This window comes from Parus major, chromosome 2, assembly GCF_001522545.3.
Source record: "Parus major isolate Abel chromosome 2, Parus_major1.1, whole genome shotgun sequence".
Taxonomy (NCBI): domain Eukaryota; kingdom Metazoa; phylum Chordata; class Aves; order Passeriformes; family Paridae; genus Parus; species Parus major.
This window is the reverse complement of record NC_031769.1, coordinates 27,063,047-27,087,019: the sequence shown is the minus strand read 5'-3', so window position 1 is coordinate 27,087,019 and position 23,973 is coordinate 27,063,047. Positions and strand designations below refer to the sequence as shown.

At 39.2% G+C, this 23,973-nt stretch overlaps 2 protein-coding genes across 5 annotated transcripts in view; one reads left to right on the top strand and one right to left on the bottom strand.

Annotated features, from left to right (window-relative positions):
* The window catches only part of VWDE (von Willebrand factor D and EGF domains), a 37,110-nt gene extending 26,967 nt beyond the window's left edge, over nt 1-10,143 (top strand). For 2 of the 4 annotated variants that reach the window (XM_019005722.1, XM_015619173.2), the window contains 11 exons: nt 1,378-2,058; nt 2,378-2,473; nt 2,559-2,654; nt 3,176-3,271; nt 4,543-4,638; nt 4,975-5,070; nt 5,561-5,656; nt 5,756-5,851; nt 7,136-7,231; nt 7,795-7,898; nt 9,002-10,143. In XM_019005722.1, the coding sequence (XP_018861267.1) occupies nt 1,378-2,058; nt 2,378-2,473; nt 2,559-2,654; nt 3,176-3,271; nt 4,543-4,638; nt 4,975-5,070; nt 5,561-5,656; nt 5,756-5,851; nt 7,136-7,231; nt 7,795-7,898; nt 9,002-9,022 (1,574 nt within the window). In that variant the 3' untranslated portion in view covers nt 9,023-10,143. Of the gene's footprint in view, nt 1-1,377; nt 2,059-2,377; nt 2,474-2,558; nt 2,655-3,175; nt 3,272-3,408; nt 3,680-4,542; nt 4,639-4,974; nt 5,071-5,560; nt 5,657-5,755; nt 5,852-7,135; nt 7,232-7,794; nt 7,899-9,001 lie in introns of those variants that run through there. The other 2 variants (XM_019005721.1, XM_019005724.2) reach the window with 2 other exon arrangements.
* Nucleotides 10,144-10,781: 638 nt separating this feature from the next.
* On the bottom strand, nt 10,782-21,991 carry LOC107200533 (von Willebrand factor D and EGF domain-containing protein-like). The gene is made up of 5 exons (XM_015619175.3): nt 21,733-21,991; nt 18,958-19,053; nt 17,022-17,126; nt 16,515-16,610; nt 10,782-14,956 (listed from the first exon to the last, which is right to left on the bottom strand). The coding sequence occupies exons 1-5, from the start codon at nt 21,908-21,910 to the stop codon at nt 14,847-14,849; spliced, it is 585 nt and encodes a 194-aa protein (XP_015474661.1). The 5' UTR covers nt 21,911-21,991; the 3' UTR covers nt 10,782-14,846.
* Nucleotides 21,992-23,973: the final 1,982 nt, after the last annotated feature.

Here is a 23,973-nt window from a genome sequence, read left to right as displayed (position 1 = left end):
TCTAGTCAGTTTTATGCTACTCACTTTGTTTTTCAGTTTGACACAATTTATTAATTACTGGGTTTGTATTCTGATCTGAAAAATGAGACTGAAATGTCAATATCAACAAATCCCTTGGGTCAGTCAAGCGATTTTATTTGCAGTGTGATGTATGACACTCTTACAGTTGCCTTTTGTTTTAGTGACCAACCACTGACATAAAATACATAACACAGGGAATAGAGACATCTGTTATATGAGATAAACAGAAGTTTATGGCATTACATTGAATGCCATTTTCCTACTTTAACTCAAAGGAGAGGTGAAGGATATGGCAATTGAGTGTCTTTATTCCAGAACTCTGTAAATGCTGTTGCTGCCATTTCCAGGTCTGTTGCCTGCTGGGTGTTGCTTTGTAGGAAAGTCTCATGTGTCTTTTCCCTTTATCTCTGAATTGTTTTTGGGGGGAAGGAAGACTCTCTTACTGCACTGCCAGTGCTGGATAATTCATCAGCTGCAAAATGGTTTGCTTTTCAGCAGTGGGAGACCACACTATATTACAATTCAATAAAGTTTAACCTTTTGTAAACCATTTTCTAGTTATAAATAGGTTAGGGTTTCATTCCTCCACTGCCCCATAATACTAAAACCCCATATACAGTAGTTTACCAGTATTACAGATTACAGTGCTGTACTTTTCCACAAACCACACACTTTCCCTGGGCAGAATATGAAGGATTTATCATTTTGTGCTCTCTTGAATGAGGAGACTGAGTCAGTCTCTGATGTTTATTAAATGGTTCAAATATCCCACTACTAAAACCCATGCAAAAAGTTTAAGAAAGTTGATTAAAAATTTTGAAGAATAAAGCATAGTAATACTTGTGCTATAAGTTGGGGGCTTATTCCCCTAGAATACTCTCCATGGTGCATCAATATGTATAAGCATCTACATACATGTGGTTTTATCTCTACTTTTAGTGCTTAGACACACTGATGAACCATATGCAATGTATTTTCTTTAAATTCTTTCAGTTACCTTGATGAAAGCAATATATGGAACTGATAATCTGCTGACAATAAATCTGTTTATTGACCTAATATGGAAAAATCTCTGCTCCTATAAATCATGCCTCCAATAAAGAGTGCTTTGTCCTTATCTTCCAGCCCAGAAAAGGCCATGGTGAGGGTGGGAGAGGTTGTAATCAGAATACCTTGATTTTCTCTAATTCTCCCAGTTAAGATCTACTGTATATTTACATTCTGACATAGCACAAGGAGAGATTTCCTGTAGCACCGAATCTTATCTGTCCAGAAAACATTCCCTACCCTCAAAGGGAAAAAAGAGTCTGATGGTAATCACATACTTCTACCCCTTTTCTTTCTAATACACTGTAGGTTTTCAACCATCATCCTTTGAGAAGGTTTTAAGCATGTCAAGTTATATTCCCAGTTCTACAGATGTCCCAAAGAGATTTATTTCTACAGAAATGGTCAGCAGCAGCACACCACCAGCCCCCACGGTAAAAGCCATCACTGCCTGGAAGACACCTGATTCTCAGAGAAGTGTCTCTGTACAACCTGTGGTTACTGGAAACATTGCTCATGCTCTAGGCACCATCAGTGGTCACCTTGCTGATGTGGAGAACAGTTCTTCAGTACATGCTGTAAAGGCTGCATCTTCAAGGAGCCATGCTGTATTACCTGAGAAGAAAACAAGGGCACAAGTTGAGGCCTTGAGCAATTTTGAGAGCAGCAGGAAGACTTCCCCTAGCAGCAGAGCAAGTATAAGCAAAGGAAACACTTTGCCAAACAAAGCATTCAAAGGTGGAAATGCTCAGAGAGTTCTGCACCGATTAGCTAAGCATAAAGCAAGTCATTTACCTTTTACCCTTGTTGAAGTCACTGTCCCATCAAAAATGCTTCCTGAAGAATTGCGTGAAACAGTGATTCCTAAAGCAGTGACCTGTTCTGATTTACCTTGTTTTCCTGGTGTACCCTGTGAGCCAAGTCAGGATGGCAGTGTCAAGTGTGGTCGTTGTCCTTACGGTTATTATGGAGATGGCTTCACTTGCAGAGGTATTACAAATTATTGCATTTAAATGCTTTGAAGAAAAGAATCTTGAGATGTCTTTATAACTTGCAAGTATATTGTTATCAGTGGAAAGTGTGGTGTATTGAATTTTCTCATTTTCATTATTAATACTGGCATAGCCTACAGGCTTTTAGTTGTATGGATGCACTCAAAAATACTTTCCTGATGCGTCTTAGACTCCGCATTTATGGGCAGTGACATAATGGATTCTCTGTGATTGGTTCACTACATTAGGCAAGACACAATGTGCTAAAATGCCACTTTCATTTTCCTTATTCCTTTGTTTTCTTCATTGCCTTTCAGCAAGATGTAGACAACCCTGTGGCAAAAATATGGAGTGTGTGGCAGCCAATATTTGCAAATGCAAGCCTGGTTATGCTGGTTATAACTGTCAGGCTGGTGAGTATGGCAGGTTAATTTTGCCTGTGGTAACTCATGCACAAATTAATGATTTGCAGAGTGCTGTTATTTATTTTTTTTATAGCTCTCTGCAAACCTGATTGCAAAAACCATGGGAAGTGCATTAAGCCCAACATTTGTGAGTGTTTACCTGGATACAGTGGCTCCACCTGTGAGGAAGGTAAATGCAGTTTTTGCTTTAAATCCATAACTATCCAAAAGATGCTGTGAACCACTCCCATTACTGTTTGTTCTGACAGCATGAAGGTGTGTTCATTTTAGTGTCACTGTAACAGAATTTAACAGAGTTACCTTTTGGTATATGTCTTGATTTTCTTGATATACACTGTAAATGTTGCTTATGATTGGATATTCCTTAATTTAGCTTCCAAATTAAGTACGGCAGTTCACCAGTGAATGTAGTTGCCTCTAAGCTAACCACTCCTGAAGACTGGGAAGCCCTGTCTGGAAATTGTGTCAGCTTTCTTTTCTTCAGAGTGACCATCAATGTTGGGACTCTGTGCTATTGAAGTGAAGTTGTTCTTGTTACTTAGTCTTGTCAAAAGGCATTGCATGTGTCTCTTTATTTTATTTCCAGTTTTTTGCTCACTGACAGTTAGTAACATTTCATTTTTTATAAAGCATAACCGGTCCATGCATATTTCTAGATGTAATTTCTTGTACATAATTCTGTATCTGCAGCACACTGTAAACCACCGTGTCAAAATGGAGGCACATGCTTGGCCAGAAATCTCTGCACCTGCCCATATGGTTTTGTGGGACCAAGATGTGACACAAGTAAGCAAAAGAGAATAAGAGAAAAATACACAATATTTTTCCTGTTCTTCAGGAGCAAGAAAGCAAATTATGATTTAAATTTTTTATGCCTTCTGTCTAATGCCAGCAAATGACATAATACCTGTGCCTTTTTGAAGGTTCCCATACCTGGGCTTTTTGAACATCAGGTAATATTTGCACATAACTGCAAAAACATAATGCACTATAAAAGCTGCAAAAAATTTATATTTTATGATTGACAAACATGGAAAAATTGAGTACATACTACCTTTAGAAAAACACACAGATGTTTCATATGTCCTAACAGCTTTTTAATGTCTATCAGCTCAGACTGATTAGATACTGGGGTACATTCAGAAGCTGGTCAGTGAATGGTGTGTCAGAAAGGCTGGGATACAGGAAAATTTAATTCAGAAGCACATTATGGTGTCTTCTTTCCTTTTACCTGGCCTGAAAACTGAAAAATTTGCTGTGATCATAGATGAAAGATTGGAATTACTTTGTCTCACATAAATTGTCTTTTACATATCAAATCATAAATGCTGCGAGTTTGGTAACTCCAAATTTTGGGTAGATTTTACATGGGTAATTTGTATCCTTCAGAGAATCCCAATTTACACATTCTGTTTATATACTGTTCACCTGAATGTACCATTGCATTATTGACACTAATTCAGAAAATCGTTTGCCTCCTCTCAAATCCCAGGACTTTTGGTTTTTGGTTTTTCTTGTTCTAATTTCAGTTCTGACAAAAAATGCTGTTTTTTGTGAAGGAGTACTAAAGAAAATGAGATATTTTCCTGAAGAAGTGATTCATGGTTTTCCCTAGCCATGATACTTTAATGTCTTTGCTTGTCAGTCTCCTGTTCCTGTGTGCATGCAGCTGCATCACGTAGCACAGTCCATTTGTTAGTATTGCATTTCTCTTTTGGTTTAGAATTTTTACTTAAACTTCCACATTTTTAACACTAAATATAACCAGACCATGGATGTTTGCATGGAAAGACATTTTATTTACCTTTGTAAATCTGTGCTTGCTATTATTATTATTAGATCTGCAATCTGTGCTTGCTATTACAGGTTTGAGACTAGATTACTCTGGTCAGCAATTCCTCTTCAGCTAGGAATTGTATGTTACCTCCCGTGTTAATTTTTGGGAAATAACTGAAAAACAAATCAAGAATAATTTGTAATGTATCTCTTTCTTGTCCTTCTACCCCATCTCCTCCCCTGCCTTCTCTTATGTTTTTGCCCACCTTCTTGACTGGTAGTGGTTTGCAACAGACACTGTGAAAATGGTGGTGAATGTCTCACTCCAGACATCTGCCAGTGTAAGCCTGGCTGGTACGGACCCACCTGCAGCACAGGTAATACCCCTGCAACTTCCATGTTCCTGGGAGAACATCCATAGGACTTCCCACTGTTTGAAATTTGGAACTGCATGGCTCAAGTGGCAGCAACAGGAAGCTGCTCTCTGCTGCAGAGCCCCACACTCCCTTCAGTCTCTGCTTGTTAGTTCTGCTGCCAGCAGCACCTCTGGGAAGTCTTATGCTGATCCTTTAATTTGGGGTAAAGATTCTACGGGAATGACATTACCTGCAGTTATCTTAGATGCTTATTCTTGTACTTGAAGCAGACACACATATTTTATAGATTTTATTTGGATGTTGTGCTTCCCACTCTTCCTGACCCTATTTCTGCAGCAATGTGTAATCCTGTGTGTCTCAATGGTGGTTCCTGTACTAAGCCAGACGTTTGCCTGTGTCCACGTGGATTCTTTGGTGCCCACTGTCAGAATGGTAATACTTTATTTTTTTCTTCTCCCCACTCCTTAATTGTCATTATGAGGAAATCTGTGAGAAAACATTAAGATACAAAATCAACAATCAAGTCACATACCTCAGAAGAAGTGGTGTAAAACAGAGATTACATTATTTTTTAGATTTTATGGCTCATTCAACAACTGCCCAAGGAGAATGAGGACTCAAAATTAGTCTTGTATTCCACTCAACATTTAAGCAGCTTTCATCCAGTTCCATTGTATGTTATGTGTAGTCTGGTTAATTCTGTACACATACAGTTGCCAACATTGACTCCTTTTTATCTGATTTTGTCTTTACTATTGATTTTAACACCAAACCACATTAATATGATTTTTACAAGGCAGGCCTGATAGTGCTGAATGTACATACAAGCTGTCAGAATTGTAGTGTTTCACTCTTGTTTTCCAAAAGTATATCATTAAATCAAAATGCAAACTACAGCCTTTTCCTCCTGTCTGTGTCTTAGCTGTCTGCAGCCCTCCTTGTAAGAATGGTGGTCATTGCATGAGAAATAATGTCTGTACTTGTCCTGATGGGTACACAGGCAGAAGATGTGAAAAAAGTAAGCCAGTGTTAAAATCTTCCTGTGATCCAAAAATAACCAATAAATTATTCTGTAATCAGTTATGTGTATTAAACAGCAAATGTTTTTGATTTTAAGGTGTCTGTGAGCCAAGGTGTATGAATGGAGGAAGATGTGTAGGCCCAAACATTTGCTCTTGTCCTTCAGGATGGAGAGGAACAAGATGTAATACTCGTAAGTACCTTGTAGTTACCAGGAGAGCCATACCTTAAAAGTAATATGAGACTCAGGGCAACTCTGCCCACACAAGTAATACAAAGTTAGTGCCAAAGCAGTTAAGAGTATATACACATTGAAAAGAACAGTTGTCTTGGCAGCAAAATTTAGGATGGAGAACTAGCACCAGGATGTTCTTAGGCTAAATCATGGGACTGAAATATCTGTGAAATTCTTGTATAGCAAATATTATTTGTTTCTTTCTGGATTCTTGTCTAAATAAAAACATCTGCATTTCTGCAAAGAGATGAGTCAAAAAAGCAAAAGAAATTTGTGCTGTAGGACATACAACAGCTGTAATAGAAAAAGAAGTTCAGTGAAATATTAGAAAACTGGAAACGGTTGGATGTGTTGTGAATAAATGGTCCAGTGGGCACAAGCTCTTTAGGACAGGTAGAAATAAGACTGTGAAGGTTGCATATCTGTGGGTCACATTGTATCTTAATAAAGATATTTTTATAGTGCATAAATAAATTTTATCAGCATGGATAAAAGCACAGTCTGCATGAATATCAGCATGAGGATGGGTGGTAAAAATCCCATAGCTAATTTGCTAGTGTCTTTTCAGAGTACCCACCCAAGGCTTGAGAACTGATGTGAGCAATGAGCATGGAGGAAAAATAAATCTCCCTGTTATTACTTTCTCCCTGTAATTTACTTTCTATTGGAAAGGGGTTGTTTTTTGAAAAAGAAATAAATATTAGCAGTATTTACAGGGGTGAGATATCCTTGCACACTGTGGAAGCAAGATTTGATTATCAAATAGTCAGCTATGAATGAATGGAAATAACGGTAGGTTATATCATGGCTTAATAAGCAGGGAAAATGTGCAGACAAATGAGTCATAGAAAATAACTTTGGAACAAATATTCTTGAGCTGATTATTGGTTGTTCAGTTGAATGATAGACAAAAGATCTCTTGCCAAGGTGTGTGCTTTAGAAAGGTAAATTTGGAAAAAATAGAGCTCTTTAATGGTGCTCTCTTAATTTTGTATTTCAGGCTTTTGTAGCAATCTCTGACACTGCAGAACCTCTGAATGTGGGTTTTGGTTGTAGGGCTTTTTGTTTCTAGTTGTCTCTCTTCTTTAATATCCTGTTGGCCTTAGACATGTATTTGAATGAAGATGATGTGACTCTTGTGTATGAAAAGCACTCCACCTCTTGTGAGCATCCTGAAATCTGAATAATAACTCAGTGTAACCACTTGGGATATAACCATACTTTGTGGTGATGTTTGTGCAGCAATCTGTCTTCAGGAATGTAAGAATGGTGGGGAGTGTATTGGACCAAGTACCTGTCATTGTCCTCCACAGTGGGAAGGAATCCAGTGTCAAACACGTAAGAATGATGCAACCTGAAACCTCTTGTCTCTGCACAGTTCAGACTGCTTCAGCCATGCACAGTGCAAGTAGTCCTCCTATACCTTGGATGTAGTTTACCCACATCTGGCAGGATAAAGAGTAGAGAGTAGGGATTGCTGTACTCCTTCCAAAGCCCTCCAGGATCTGATGGCACTCTGTGACTGTGGCAGTGTATGTTGGTTTGCTCCAGTGCTATGTGCTGCTGCACAAGCCCTGAGAGGCCATTGTGATAGCTTGAAATAGCAACATGTGCTAAAAAACACCTTACTCATGTTCTTTGTTTAGTCTCATTCATGCCCTCAGCATGTTTTCACATGAAATCTGCATCAAAGCAAAAGGGGGATGGGATAGACATAGGAACACTGTTGGCTGCACGTGACCTTTAAGTCTCCTTAAACTGGGGGGTGTTACCCTGTGAAAATACCTTCTAAGGTCTTGGTTCCTATAACAAACAGAATAAGTATCTAGAGATAGAATCCACTTCTCCTTCATCAAGATGTGTCCATGAATAAAGCCTCATGTGTACCTCTCTTGTTTTAGCTGTGTGCAGCCAGAAGTGTCTGTTTGGAGGCAAGTGTGTATTGCCCAATGTGTGCTCTTGTCGTCCAGGTTATACTGGAGTCCTCTGTGGGAAGAAAATTCAGGTAAATGTAGAGCCAAGACACCATCACAATACACTGATTTGGGTGTTAATTAACTAGTCCACCTGTGTCCAGTGAAGCAGCATGATATTATACAAATACAAATGTGTATTTTGTCTAATTTCTTCCTTTCACTCTGGAACAAGGGAAAATTAATTGAATTCCTAAGAACTTTTCCAGTAATTTTTAGGTTCTAATACTTACAGAATTGTTCTCAGCATCAAATGTAAACTTGCTTTGTTTCAAATTAAGCTGATTGTCTCTTGTCATGCAGTAGGAATTGATAACTATCATCTTCACAACAGCCAGTATTTTATTTTCCAGCATCTAGCTTCATTTTAGGGAAGAGTGTCCTACTGATGACTTAGTTTGCATCAAGCTTGATCTTTCCCCAACTAACTACACTGCCAGTCAGTACATCAAGTGTAACTTAGGAATAACTTTACTTTTTTTGTATCAGAGGGAGTGATGACCATTTCTCTGTTTAGTCATGCAATTTTCTGTTGGATTCCCTTGCTTGAGTGCTGATGCTCACTCACTGAAGTAATTTGATTAAACATTTTATTACAACTAACTGTTTTGTGATGTCTGAAGTAAAAGCATTCTGTGCTTCTTGCATCATCTATGGTGTTTATCTTCTTTTAATTTCAGTGTATTTAGACACATTTGTGCTGCCAGCAGAATTGAGAGATGGGGTAGACATGTTTCAAAAATTGAAACAAAGAAATGTTCATACATATTTTGAAAGTATGCAGCTACACATCCTATATCAATAAGACTGTAATGTTTGTAATATGGTTTTCTAAAATGTGACACAAAGAGAGAAATAATTTTGATTTTTGTTTTCATATATATGTCCTGCAAAGAGTTAGCCTGTTTTTAGTCAAGAAAATATGTATATTGTCAGTCAGACAGTGCTGTATTATACATTGATCAAAATGGCACATTTTCTTAATGAAACAAAACTATAAGCACAAGTTTAAGTTAATGTTGTGATTCTGCATATCAGGCAAGCAGAGATTCACTAAAATTGTTTCATAAACTTTATCATAATAATGGGTGGCCTCATTAAAGTCTGGTTTTAATATTTGTTTTCTCTCTCCAAGGTGCAAAGACATCATGGTTGAAGATGTATGGCAATTCAATTGCAATGCTGCATGGATGTATGAGACTTGAAAATAGAAAAAGGGTTGAAGGCAATTACAGAGTTCATTTAAATGAAAGGAATATTCAGAAGCCTTATTTTAAAGATTCATATTAATCACAAATGTTGGTGAGCTTCAAAACAACAATCTTGTAGTCATTAAAATTATGTATATTCCTGTAGTTTTTTGCTACCTCATGTACAAACCCCACAGCCTCTGATCTCTTCATTGAATTCCAAGATCTGATGACTGAACCCAAAATTCTGCAGTTTATTCATGTAGACAACTGGACTGTGAAATTTCTGTTGAGGGAACAAGACTGTAGCGGCTGTTGGGTGACTCTAGCAAGGAAGGCAGCACTTCTGCACTTGTGAATGGTACCTGCTGTTTACAAACACTGTTTACATCCATATAATTTGGCTACCAACAGAAGGAAAAGCAGAACTGTTTTTTTCTTGTTTTGTATTTACATTGGCTGTGTTGTACAAGCCAGCAGCAAGGAAGGAGGGGAAACCAGAACTGAGGCTGGGCTACTAACGATGAAGGCAAGGCCTACTGTCATGTTAACAGTCAGCCAGATGCAGAATGACTCTGATTTATCTATGGCAGGCCTTTGCAGCCAGGAGACAGATCCCAACTTTTCTGTTTTGACTTCATTACTTACAGTCATGAATTTGGAGGGCCAGCTACTGAATTATTCCTGTGTCTGTAAGACTTTTATGCCCCTGTCTGAGATGAAAGTTAGTAATATAAGGAAATTTTGTTCCCAAGACTCTTAGAGAAATTTAACAATGCTTTCAGTAATGCTGAATCTTAAAATAGGAAATTTGTTGTGCATCATTCCATCCATACTCATCATGTCAGAAAGTATTTGTAAAGTCTTCACAGAGGATTTTTTTTCCATTACCGATTGTTCCAATGAACTGTTACCACCTACCAGCTTCCAGACAGTTTTTTAAAAAATAAAATTCCAGTTTTCCTGAAGTTTCCTACAGAGGACTGTTATTTTCTCCTAGAGCTGTAAAAGACATTTCTGTTCCTGCCATAACAAAGTGAGCTCTGGTAATAGACACCAATAACCCTTTAGCTAAGCCATTGAAGTTTACTGATTTGTTTTTTTAAGCCAAAAATAAACATTATGACTTCATGTTCTCCTGAGCAATATTCAGTTTATGTACCCTAATTTTAAACAGGAAGAAAACAGAGGTAATTTTGCCATTTACTGCCATTTTGGGGTGCTGATTGCCAAATCATAGCTCTTAGAAGCTCTGTGCCTAGATTTCTCCTCACCTTTTGATTGTCTTAAGTCATCTTGCAAAGTAAATTGGCATTTTGTGAGCTTAGCATTATTCCAGAATGATACCTCATGGATTTCCAAGTGCCTGACTAGTGTATTTAAAAAATGTTCAATTTCCATTTGCATTTTAAATTTCAGTGTTTCCATAGTTTCAATCAAGCATCCACATGGCTGATAGCCTGATGATCTGGGAACCATTATATTATTTAAAACCTACTCCTCTTGAATCATTTCCTTTCTCACATCTCACAAAGATGTCGATGAACAAAATCTGACTAGCCCTTGGAACTGTTTTGGATACACAAGGTACTGAAAAAGTTTTTAGGGTACAAACACACCAATATCATATAATCTCATTTTGTAGTCACTGCTGTTCCATGTGTCGTTTAGACAGGTGCTGTGCAAAAAAGAAAGAGAACATCTGCCTGGAGCACTGCTAGTGGTACTTTGGTTAATGAGTTTGTGCAGTCCTTCACTCACAAAACTCAATCAATATATATATGTGTATTTCAAGGATTTCAGGCGCAAATAAAGGGTTTTTTTATTATAACTGTTAGTGTTTGCTGATTATTTTCGATGGTTTTAAAAGCAGAAATTATTTTACATTTTCCAAATGCAAGCTGTGTGAACAAAAGCACATCCAGAGTTTTGCTACAGTAGCTAAAAATGCTCAGTGCTAAGCTGGGCTATTTTTGCTATTTTCCAGCAAGCATATTGTGCAGAAAAATTATTAGTACATGCAAGACAGCTACTTCAAAACTGCCCATTAATTATATGATTAGTTGAATCTATTTTGTTACTACATTGTCCATCATACACATGAAACAGAATTCACTGTAATTAGAAAGCACTTGTCAACAATACAGTAAAATTGGTCAGTGTAACAAGATGTGGATTTATATAGAGGGCTTGTGTACAGAGGTTAACAGAACAGTTAAAATTGTAAACTGCAATTAGGCCCAAAAGAATTAGGGGATGGGGTTGGAGTCAACACAGTTCCACTCTGAAGGAATGAAGGGCAACTTGTATGAAACTAAAGATTTTGCGGTGATTCTTACCACATTATGCACAATACCAGTATCTTGGCTGAATTTTCTTGTGTGATTTCTTTAGATACTAAAGATGCTGGAAGGTACCTATGTACATCATCTATTTATTACCTGGCTGTACTACAGTTGCCCTGCAGGCCAGCAGAAATTCTTCTGAGTGCACATTGATTTTTGCCCCTGATCTTGAAAAGATCTTTTAAACTGCAGTAACAGTGAATGCTCTCTGAAGGGTTTGTATCACAGAAGATACCACAGATAGTCATGCTGGCTATGATTTAAAAAAAAAAACACAAGTGGGAAAGGGTCTTTCTTTTTAAAAAAGTTAATTATATATTTTCATAGCTGAGAAGAGAAAGTTAATGTTTCCATTTATCAAAAGCAAACTCACAAAGAAATATCAGCAGAAGCCCTTAAGTAAATAGCTATAACAACTGAAGCTAATTTACAAATTTGCTATACCCACTCCATTATTTGTCCAAACAGAAAAACTGAAAATTTAAATTCTCAAAACATAACACTGAGGAACATATACCAACCTGAATTTAGAGGTTAGAAAGTTTTGCAAATAACTGAAGTTGTTTATGCAGTTTCTGTCATTTAAAGATGCCACATGCTAGTATCAGGTCATTTTACCCAACTTCTGCCCACAGTTTAGCTAGTAAATGGCATTTTATAGCTAAACCAAGTAAATACATTCTTGCCAGAAGCACTTAAAGCAGAAGAGAAAGCAAATAAAAATGTGCATGTAAATACACCAAAAAGAAGAAACATCTCACCTTTCCATGCAAACTCTAGCAAGAGAGTACCAAAAATGCAACCACTGCAATACCCCTAAAATTTTTACAGTTGTTTAAGTGAAAACCAGGGTATCTGTATAAGGTGTTACAGTTAGCCCTAACAAATAAGGGAGCTAGCATGTTCTGTGTTGCATTTCTCAGCCTTTGAGCTGCATGCATGACTTATCTCCCTAAAGGAAGACATAGCTATCTCCAAAAAGTACATGCTGTAACAAGTATGTTCAATCCTCCAGCGAGCAGAAAACAAACAAAAGACAAGAATTACTGACAGCTCTTTTAGTCTTTTTAGTATGTTTAACTGTGGAAATAGTAATCTGGGGACACAGACTGTCATTAATACATTCTAAGATTGTTTGACTCTAACTAACAAGAAGAATCACTTTTAAATTCACTTCAAGTTTAATTGAATGATAAGAAATATTTCTTAAAATGAAAACAAAACAAAACAAAAAACCTACAAAGAACACTGTAGCCAGTAGATGGTGCTGCTTTCAAGCAGTATTTCTGAAATAAGCCATTGCATTCTGTGTGGCATCAAATTACTGCTTACTTCAATCATTTCTAAACAGGAAACTAAATTAGCATTTGTTTTGGCCTGTTCAGAAGCACCAATTACAGGTCTCTCAATGACTGCTTCTGCTCTCTTGCTCCTGACAATGCCAATATCTCTTCCAGCTTATAGCCACTATTACTGTCACTTTTGTCTTTATTAGTAGAAGTCAGTCTTTTTGGCAATAATACTGAGATATTATGCCTCTTTGTATTTACATAGTACTGATTATTTATTCTAAATTCTGGGTATGGTGCAAGTAATTTTTTTCCTCATTCATTCTCCTGCAAACAGTACGTCACCTTAGATACTCAACCTAACTCCTGAATTTCTAAATTATGGCATGATGTAATGGACTGTGACACAGAATTACATCATCATCATCATCACCATCATTATAAAACTTCAGAACCATTGATTAAATCATGTTCCGCACACGAGAATCACATTTTCACCAGCAGGTATGGAATAGCCAGGGTATCCCAGCAAAAGCGGCACAAAAAATGTGCATTTCTCTTATGTTGTACCCTGTCCCTGCAGGAAATCCTTCACAACATCTCTGCAGCAGGTTTCCTCTGAGCCAAAGGCAAGAGCCTTCAAAGCAATTGCAGAACAGCAATGCCACACAGCGATTGTTCATAACAGTAAACAGGAGTCTCAGGAACTAAGCCATTGCCTTTCAATTGCCCTCTGCATGCTTGGGCACTCTCTTGTAGGGAAGACTGGTAACTGAGAAGACCCCATTACCTTTGCCTCTTTGCTCAGTGGCTTCTAATCCCAGGAGAAACAGGTCCATATAAGTCACTGCCCATGAAGGATACATGTTCTGGTAGTTAAACACAGTTAAAATGTTGTTCCAACAAATGGACTAAAGTAATGCATAGCTAAAATTCTCCCACAAAAAAAAAAAAAAAAAAATAGAATTCCAGTTCCATCTAGAAGAAAATGAAAATCAATCTCTCAAAAAAATAAAAATAGATCTGAGCATCATTTCTTAACTGATTCTGTTTGCATGTTTTTGCAAAACCTTCCTCAACAGTACCATTCAAGAAACAGCACAAATGAGACAAGGAACAGCAAACATAGGAGACTCAGTATTCTGCATTAGACATTCTGCAGCCCATTCAAAAGGCTGCAAAACCTAAATGAAGCCGAGCAGGCACATCTCCAGAAGACAAGTGTCAACATCCCCCACACATGTGATTTGTGACAGGCACAGCTTTTCCTCACTGCTAGTCTGCAGCCTCCCATTATACTGCTCCTGTAACAACACAGTTTTGAATAGCATAGAATTATCAATGGCTCCAGAAGAAAAATGCATTCCCCTGTCTCACTGGGATAAGGACAAGAAATTATTGGAAGTTGAGAGATGATCAGATAATATGACTGTAATAGTAGTCAAGGTCTCAGAGTATCAGCGTGGATTAAGCTTTTAGAAAGCAATAGCAGAATTGTCTGAACAAGTATTGGCGGGGGAGTGTTAGTTGTTGGGGTTTTTTTGAAATACTGTTTAGCTGATTGAGATCCAGATCAGATTGGAAGGGGAGGGACAGCAAGCAGGCATAAAGTGATAACCATGATTTAAATAAGATGCTTTGCAGTTTGGTAATGTTCCAGAAAGATGCAAGCTCTGCAAGTTTCCTCTCACAACTGTTCAATCTCAAATAAGGCAAATTATATTTGAACTAACATTCACTTCTGATGATCTGAATTGAGGGCTTTTTGTTTCATGTGCTTTTTAAAAATGTAATTATAGAAAACAATAAGTCTAGTCAAAGGAGAGGAAAAATCAAAAAGAAGAGCATAGATCTATTCTGAAGTACTTGATTTGAAGAAAATTTTATTTCAAGGTCAGCTGTATCAAGGCATAATATTTCTGCTTATGAAGAAAAGAAGAAAACGTGTCATACACTGCACACAGTTGGATATTTTAACTTTCCTACAATCAGCAATACCTTTCTTTCATATAGAAAAGTATGTACTTAATATAGTGACAACAAAAAGCTGTCTGAAATCAAGTTACCATGTTTATTTTAAGGTCACCCACTGCTGCAGTCTTCCTCTCTGTATAGTTACATGAAAAAAAGTGCAGCTTATCTTGGCTGAAGTTGCTTCATTCCTTCCTTTTCTTTGTGCACTGCGGCCCAGAGTATGGCAGTCGACATCTACACACGTTTGGAGCAATGCATTTCCCTCCATTCTGGCAGGACAGTTTACATACAGCTGAAATGAGACACCAGATACACAGCATGTCTTCAGCACAACACAGGATCATTTTTCTTTTTGTCTCACTGCAGTAGCACAATTGTTCCCTGGTGACTGCACTGGGACAATATAAATAAAAGCATAATGGAAGAACTGAAAAGCAATGTCTCTCATTTTATGGCATTGTGGCCTTCGCTGGAATACAGGCACACTACGTCTAGTCTTATTCATGCTCCATTTCCCTTTTAAAATGCTATAATTTCTGTTCTTTAAGGCACTGGCTTTTTTTGAGATGGATGGCCCCATAAAAGTGAGAGAACAATAAAAATTCCTGCTGAAACTTATTCAAGTCAGTGCTTGGATCCACACCCATGAGGAAACAGTCACATCCTAGCACTATCTCACACTCTGCCCTCCTCTTCCCCCATGAGAGCAGAGGAGAGATGAGTGGGCACAGCTTCAGCTGTCCCCTGCTACACACCAGTTCAGCTGACAAGCCAGGGGCTGCAATTTGTTTATGAGCATGTACACCAAAAGAAGTCAAACTTGATGCACATCTAGTTAGTTTGGGAACAGTGATTATTTTGACATTAAGAACCTGAACACTTCTGCCACTACTGTGGCTGCAGGGAGTTAAGCATTCTGTAAGTTCTCTGCAACTCCCACACTTTGCTTTTAATATCACTCTCTATCTCAGTACACTGATGAATATAAAGGAAAAGCATTTTGATGGTCAATGGGAATATCAAAATGTTACTTGTTAGTTTGCTTGACCATGTATGTTGTAGAAGAACTAACACTAGCTGATTTAGTGCCACAGCCATGCCCACAGACATGCAGAAGTATCATATGCAGAGGACTTAATCCGGAGACCCTGCACCTACAATATCCAGTTCAAAACCAATGTTTGCATAAGGGTTTTTTCAGTCTCACAGAGAAAACAAAAAAAAACAACCTTTCCTTTTGTAGTCTCAGGATTATTGTCTTTAGCATCAGGGCAGAGCTGTTAAAAGCATACAATGCTCAGGAAGTATAGATTAGACTTTATAATCACCTGCTTTTGTGAAGCAAAGTTTGTGAAAATGGAAGTGGTCATTTAGCAAGAGTGTCAGTACTAATCCTAATTACAGGCAGCTTTCAGAGTTCTCAGAGCACATGGAGCTGGTTCTATCAACCAAAGTGAGAAGCAAGTTTCAATTTTACATGTCTATAAAATTTAATGAAGCTTCTAACCCACACCAGTAGCAATAGTACTTCTGTAATTTTCAGCTCCTTTTATTGGGGTCTCAGTTTACAAACAATGCTTCAGAAATATGAACAAAACACACCAAGTAATTAACTTGGTGACAACCAAAATCTGAATCTCTTTCAAAGTGGCAAAGTTCTGTTTCTGACCAAAATGAACAGCCATCTACTCCCTACTTGTAAGAGCTCCAGTATGTAGAAACAGCTCTCAGTTACTATTCAAAGATACTTTCCCTGGAAGCTTTGTTAGGCCCTGAAGATTTGAACACTTTGATTAGTAAATCAAACAAGCAGAGGAAAGAATAAATGAAAAATGTCAGAAGTCATTTACCTAAGTGACATGCTCTACCGACCCATCCAGCTGGACAGCTACAAATCCCAGGAGCCACACAAGCTCCATTATTGCGACAACCTTGAGGACAAATTGCTACAAGAAAAAGAATGGGTAAGTCAGCAGGATTTATAAAACTGATGTAAAAGAATCCTGACAGAATGAAAGATTCAGGATGATACAAGTCAAAATGGCAAAACACATTTTCTTCTAGGCTAGATATTTAACTGGTATAACTCCAAAAACATTTCTAAGACTATGGAAATTGAAAAAAAAAATAAATAGGTACAGTGTTATGAATCTTGGTTTAAATGTGAAAAGTTGTACACCTTAATGCAAAATATTTTCACACTATTTTATCTGTGAAAGTACCTATAATGTAGGTCACTCATTTCTGTAGTAATGCAATGACATTTCCACACTTATTAGTCCCCAATACATTTAAAATTATTTTGTTACTGCAGTTTTAGAATTAATATAAATATTTGCACAAATGTAGACACGCACCTTCCTGGCATCTTGATCCTGTCCAGCCAGAAGCACACAGGCACTTCACACCTCCATTGACAGAGACACATTCCCCACCATTCTGACAGCCTCCTTCGCAGCTTACTGTGGAAAACAGAATACACTGGGCATTTCAGAAGCAGCACAGGACTTCAAATAATTGTCTTTAAACAGCTCATCTGGCATCAACTACTTGTTTTATCACATCTGCACAAACTAAAATTTCAACTGTTCAGAGCAAGGCACTGCTCTGCTTCTCACCAGTAACACCAGTGTTCATCAGCTACACCACAGGAACTACTAACATGCATATTCATATCAGACTTGCCAAATCACAGCTGGTAAGCCCATAACACATGGTTAAGGATTCACATATTTCCTTCCCTGACAGGACCTACATGTAACAAGAGGAAGAAGAGAAGAGGATATTACTTTGACAAATGACAATTGTCATATAGTCATATATATATAGTCATATATATGTATGACTATAGTCAAGTTAAGCAGTACCTTCCCAAAGGCCAAATACTTGAGTTAGCCTCCTCATTTCGGAATTGTTCTACACATCAAAGCCCTGAAGGCCTCGTTAATGAAGTGTTATTTATGCTAGACATACGATTGGTATCAACTGTGGAGAGCACAATATTGTTCTGTACAATTAAGTGCCTCCTCTCACAAGTATGAATGTATATTATATAGTACCTTCACTGTATTGAAGAGAAACAACTATCCTTCACTAAAAAGATGAACAGTTGGGATGTCTGCTTGATAATTTGTAGATAAAATACCGAAATCTCTTGTTCAACCACAATTACTGAGCACAGTTTCAGCTAACAGATTTTTGGCACAAATACTGAATGTGCAAGGACGTGCAAGTCAAATCCAGCACAGCCAGAAAAGCTCTTCAGTGTATTTTTGCATATTACTTTGTCACACAATTTAAGTTAATGTATTCAATATTGATTGTATTTGATCCATCATGATGACAGAGAGAAGTGCATGAGGACTGGAAGAAAGCAAATATTACTCTAGTCTTCTAGAAGGGCAAGAAGGTCCCAGAGAACTACAGGCTGGTCTGCCTCACCTCAGCTCCCGGTGAGGTAAGACAAGAGCTGAGTCTGGAAACCATTTCCAGGCATTAAGGACAATCATCAGCAGGTCTTCACAGTGAGGGTGATCAAATGCTGGTACAGATTGCTCTGGGAGTCTCTGTCCTTGGAGATATTCAAAAGCCATGAAGACATGGCCTTCAGCAGCTAGCTCTAGGTAGCCCTGCTTGAGCAGGGAGCTTGGAAATCATGACCTCCAGAGGTCCCTTCCAACCTCACGCAGTCTGTGATTTTGTGAGACTCCATAATAGCACATTGCCTCACACCACAAGTTTGTACATGTACAACAGTGTTTTCTTGGATTGCCTTTTCCAATACATGCATATGTTCAATAGGCTTCACAAAACCGTAAAAATTGGTCTTCACTACTCCTTCTCTGTCATTTCCCATTAACTCATAACAATTGCCAAACATATCCTCAATGACTGGCCCTCAATGTTGCAGATACTACATAAAATACTACATAAAATTTTCAAATACTTAATGCAGAAATATGTACCAATACAAGCCATCTTAATAAATTATTTAGAAAGAATCTGTTATAAAGCTAAATGGAATATTTACATAGGACATTAAAAATGTATTTTCCAAGGCAAAAAACTCTCTCAGATTCTCACAACACATTTCAGCACATGTACTCCAACCCAACCTCCTGCAAGCATGCAGATGCTCTAGGCCATGCATGTCTTGATAGTAATGTTAGAGAGTTACAGAATTAAGGTCATTACTTCAAAGTGCCTTAGATCCAGAACTTGAGGCATCCTAAATTAATCTAATCTGTTTTCAAACTCCTTGTCTTTCCAAGCTACCACTTCCTTGGCTCTTACCTTTATGACAGTATCTACCCCCATAGCCAGGTGGACATCTGCATTTTCCAGGTCGGAGGCACTCTCCCCCATTTTTGCATTTTGGATAACATGTAGCTGTAAGATAGATAACAAAGAAAGGCTGAATAAACACTGGTGAATCTTATTTAAGTTACTACTTAATTACATAAGAAATCTGCACATTAATATTTTTCCATCATTTTGTCTTCATATTTTCTAAGATATATCTGCCATGTCATCTTACACTGCTGATATGGTGAAATCATTTCCCTGCATAGGAAGTGGTCCACCATACTGAGCTTTTAAGCACTCAAAACTAAAGAATGATTTGAGCCTGGACAGAACAGGCAGAAGAAAGACCCATATAAAAAAAGGAACACAGCTGGACTGCCAAAAAAGCTTTTGATAACTGAAATGGAGAAATGACAGGTAAGAAAATAGGTGATAAGAATGACTCAATAAAAAGATGTTGCAACTTGAGAGGTATCATGTGATTTTTAAGATGAAATATCAGACTTTTTACTGGATTCCTTCGTTCCTCTTCAGAAAAACTATATGCTCTGTTCCTTATATCACTTCTCTAAAATGTCTCCAGAAGGAAGTCAGGATTTCTTTCTTACCCGTGCTCTTTTATTCCCTTTTTTTGCTTCATCTGGCTTTTCAGAAACCTTTCTGAAATGTATGGTGTTTGTTTAGCAAGCATCCAAGATAAATGTAACTTTTCTCATAACTCTAATCATGTGTTGGGAGAAAAGCATCTATAATCATCAAATCCTGCAACTTTTTCAGTGCTGACAGCTTGGACAGGTTTGATAAGGCACAAATAAAAATCTTAATTTTGCAAAATCCTGGATAAATCCTGTAAGATTGCAAATAAATTACCTATCATATACACTCTTTGCTAGTCATAATCATCTCTGAATTAGCCCTGCAGTCTTAGAAAACATTCATTTATTCTCACACAGGTTTTAGAAACTCATCTGTTCCTGGGAGTCTCATCTGAGTTAGCTGCTGGTGTGAGATGAGCTCTCTACTCCTTCTTTGACTGGATCGGTGAAAAGTATGAAAAAGATGAACAATGAGTTCATCAATAACACCATCCTGATTTTGTCCTCATATACTTATTGCACTCTTAAGAAACCCAGTTGCAGAACAGAGGACTAGAGGACTTTTCACATTAGTACCTGCAGAATGAGAATTATTAGGCAAAGAAAGGACAGAGATATATGAAAAAAACAGCCAGTGCTCAGCTCTCCTTAAGTTTTACCAGATGCTCTCATTTCTTTGGAAGTGCCATACAAGAGCTCCCAATTTAAGAAAAATTCTGTTTCTCTGTTATTTCATACAATTTTCAGTTTGGCTTTCTTGAAGAAGCTTCTTTTTTTTTTTCTTTTTTTTGCCCCCACATTGATGACCTTATGAGTACAAGGATTCAGTGGTTTTCTTAATAATTCCAGACACTTCACTTCTCTAGTTCAAGAATTGATATGCCTCTCCACCAATATTTCACCTCTCCCATAAACCCCAAAATGTCTAGGAACCAACAGTTTTTGGAACAGTTCATACAGCATAACTTTTAATCTCCACTACACAGCACATTAGCTATACATCACTTGTCACCACCTGCTAGCCTCAGCCTCAAAATGAAACAACACTCCATGAATGATTACAGTGCTGAATAAAATTTTCAGCATTTCATTTCAGAGTTAAAACAAAAAAATCCCATTTTAAATGAAGGACATTGAAAATTAGAACAAATGTTGTACAATTTTACCACCTCTTCACATAGGACAACAGGTAAAGCTAAGGAACTACTGATACTCGGTGATTATTTAGCATTTAATAGCCACAAGCTCCACAGTTAAACTTTTACACAAGAAAATTAGTAAATTAGTAATCTAACGTGATACACTGAACAGGGTTTAAACTACAACTCTTCTTCATGATGTTTGCTTTTGCATATTAGGTGGTATTTTCAAAAATACTTTGTCTCTCCATGGCAACCAACAGGAACAGATTCCACCCTAGCTTTACGGCTCCTGCCATGGAAATGGGATGTACAAATGACCCTGTGTGTCAGTTAACATCCAGGAAGTAAACGACAGTACTTTTACAATCACAACATACCCTAAATAAAAAGAAATCCAGAAAACAACCTACTTTCTACATACTCATTTGATTAGTCCTGACTAATTCCATCTAGAGATACTAGTTAAATGACTGTGTGGCTTAGAATGCTGTCATGACTCTAAAAGCATTCAAGAAGCATCTGGAAGCAGTCCTGTGCACTGTGCTCTAGGGATGGCCCTGCCTGGGCAGCGATGACCTTCTGGTCCCTTCCAACCTGACTGGTTCTGTGAATCCTAAATACTTCCAGGGAAGTATTTAAGCATGCAGTTAAATCGGTAGGAGGAATAAAACACCAAAGCCTGTCCAGCGAGTGGCCTCTTACCCAACAGAGGCAAAAGGCTCTCTCTGGACCCACAGCCATTTCCGACAGCGCGGTCCTCTTACTAACGCGAGGGCTTCACGCTGGCTCTTGGCTGTGTTCCATCAGTTTGCTATTACCGCCTCTTACCAAAGACTGTCTTAACTCTCTTCTTCCACCTCGCCTTCTTTAGGTCCTCCCCGGCCCCTCACCACCCGCCTCTCACACCAGATCCACACCCGAGCTCCTCAGACCTTCCCGGCGGGACTGCTCGCGGGAGGGCCGGCCTGAGGGAGAGCGAGCGCAGCGCTGGGCCCATCGCTGCCGGCGCCCCCCGCCCCCGTTACCGTGCTGGCAGCGCTCGCCCTCGTAGCCCTTGGAGCAGAGGCAGGAGCCGTCGGCGAGGCAGAGCCCGCCGTGCCGGCAGCGCGGGCTGCAGGCGGCGGCCGGGCCGGGGCACAGCGCGCACAGCCACAGCCACAGCAGCAGCCGCAGCGCCGTCCCGCCGCCGTCCCGCCGTGCCATGGCCCGGCAGGGCAGCCCCGGGCTCGGGCAGCTCGTCCCGCTCCGCTCGCCCCCCTCTCAGCCCCGCTCCTTCACGCTCCCCTCGCTTTTACCCTCTCAGTCCGTTCCCACTCCTCCTCCTCCTCCTCCTCCTCCTCCTCCTCCTCCTGCTGAGCGCCGGCCCCGCCGCCCCCCGTGCCGTGCGGGGGTGGGAGCCCCCCCGAGCGGCCGCCACCCCAGCGGGTCACCGTGCGCCCGCAGGCCCGGGCTGCCGAGGAGAGGAGGCTCAGGGGTGACCTTCTCACCCTCTACAACTCCCTGAAAGGAGCTGGGAGGGTCGGCCTCTTCTCCCAGGCAACCAGCGACAGGACAGGACAAGAGGACATACTCCCAGGCTGCACCAGGGGAGGTTTAGGGTGGACATTAGGAGGAATTTCTTCACAGAAAGGGTTTCTAGACACTGGAACGGGCTGCCCAGGGAGGTGGTGGAGTCATCATGCTTCGTGGTGTTTAAGGAAAGACTGGATGTGGCACATAGCGACTTAGTGGTGGTTTGGTCACAGATTGGACTCAATCTTCTGAGAGGTCTTTTCCAGCCTGACCCTGTGATTTTGTCTGCAGGCACAGAGGCCTCTGACAGCAGAGGACCAGCCACCAGGTAGTCACACTGTTTTGGACAAGGTGCCCACCTTAGCACCCTGCCTGCTGGCACACCCAACAAATGGTGGCCCTGCCACTGCTTCCAGGACAGGACAGCCCCATTTGAGACCCTACAGACTCTGATTTCTATACACTTCCATTTTTAAAGGGGCCATACGTGAATATCATGACATGATATTCAAAGGATGATTTCAGAGAGAGGACTGGTGGACTGAACTCGCTGCCACCTGACAGAGGAGAGGAATATGGGTCTCACAGAATCATAGAATGGCTTTGTTTGAAGAGAGCCTTAAAAATCATCTGATTCCAACATCCCTGTCATGAGCAGGCACACCTTCCACTGCAAATCCTTATCCAGCCTGGCCTTGAACACTTCCAGGGATGTGACTTCCACCGCTTCTCTGGGCAACTTGTGTTAGTGCCTTACCACCCTCACAGTACAGAATTTCCTCTTTATATCTGATCTAAATTCACTCTTTTTCAATTTAACGACATTTTCCCATATCCTGTCACTCCATGCCCTTGTCAAAAGTTCCTCTCCAGCTTTCCTCTGGGCTCTAGGTACCAGAAGGTGCTCTAAATTCTTCCCAGAACATTTTCTTCAGGAGGAACAGCCACAGCTCTCAGCCTGGCTTTATAGAATAGGTACCTCAGCCCTCTGAGCGTATTGACTGCTCTTCTCTGGACTTGCTCCTTGCCATGCTGTCTCTAGGAATGACTTGAGTACAATTCTGTGACAAAATAGCAATGTATTCCAATTTGTTCATGAAAATATTTCTGTTGCAAAGAACAGAAACATAGATGATCAGAAAACATATTTTCTCTCATTATTTCCAAAATTTCACAAGCATGTCCTAAATTTCAAAAGTTTCCCAGAGAAAACACACACTTTCAACATCAAGACTCAGCCCAATGATGCATTTTTAGATGAGGTGGAATGACCAGTAATGGAAAAGAGAGATTATAAGCACCTACACAAAGCGTCTACAGAAAAGTGAAATAAACCTCATGCCTTTTGAATCACTAAGGGAAAACAAAGTCTTCTTTTAAACTGTGAGAGCTGACTTTGAATTACTTTTGTAATTGGCATAAAACAGCTTAATTTTTTTTCCAGATGAAGCAGGAGTATGTTTTGGTAACTGCTTTCACTTTGACTGGAAATTAAAATTTGTGCAGTTGCCTTGTAATTGACAGAATAAAAGTCAAAGGTGCTTCTGTTGTAAAACTGGTTTTAATCCCTTTTCACACCTACAGAGTGTGGAACATATAGTTCATAGCAGGAGTAGAATACAAGGTAAATCTGTTGCCAGTAGCATGAGGTGCTGTCTAGCTTCTCCCAAAGGTTAGGGTACATATAACATTATCTTTGCAAGACTATGTTTCGACTTTTAAGTAGCAAAATACCATTTAACAATTAAACAAGA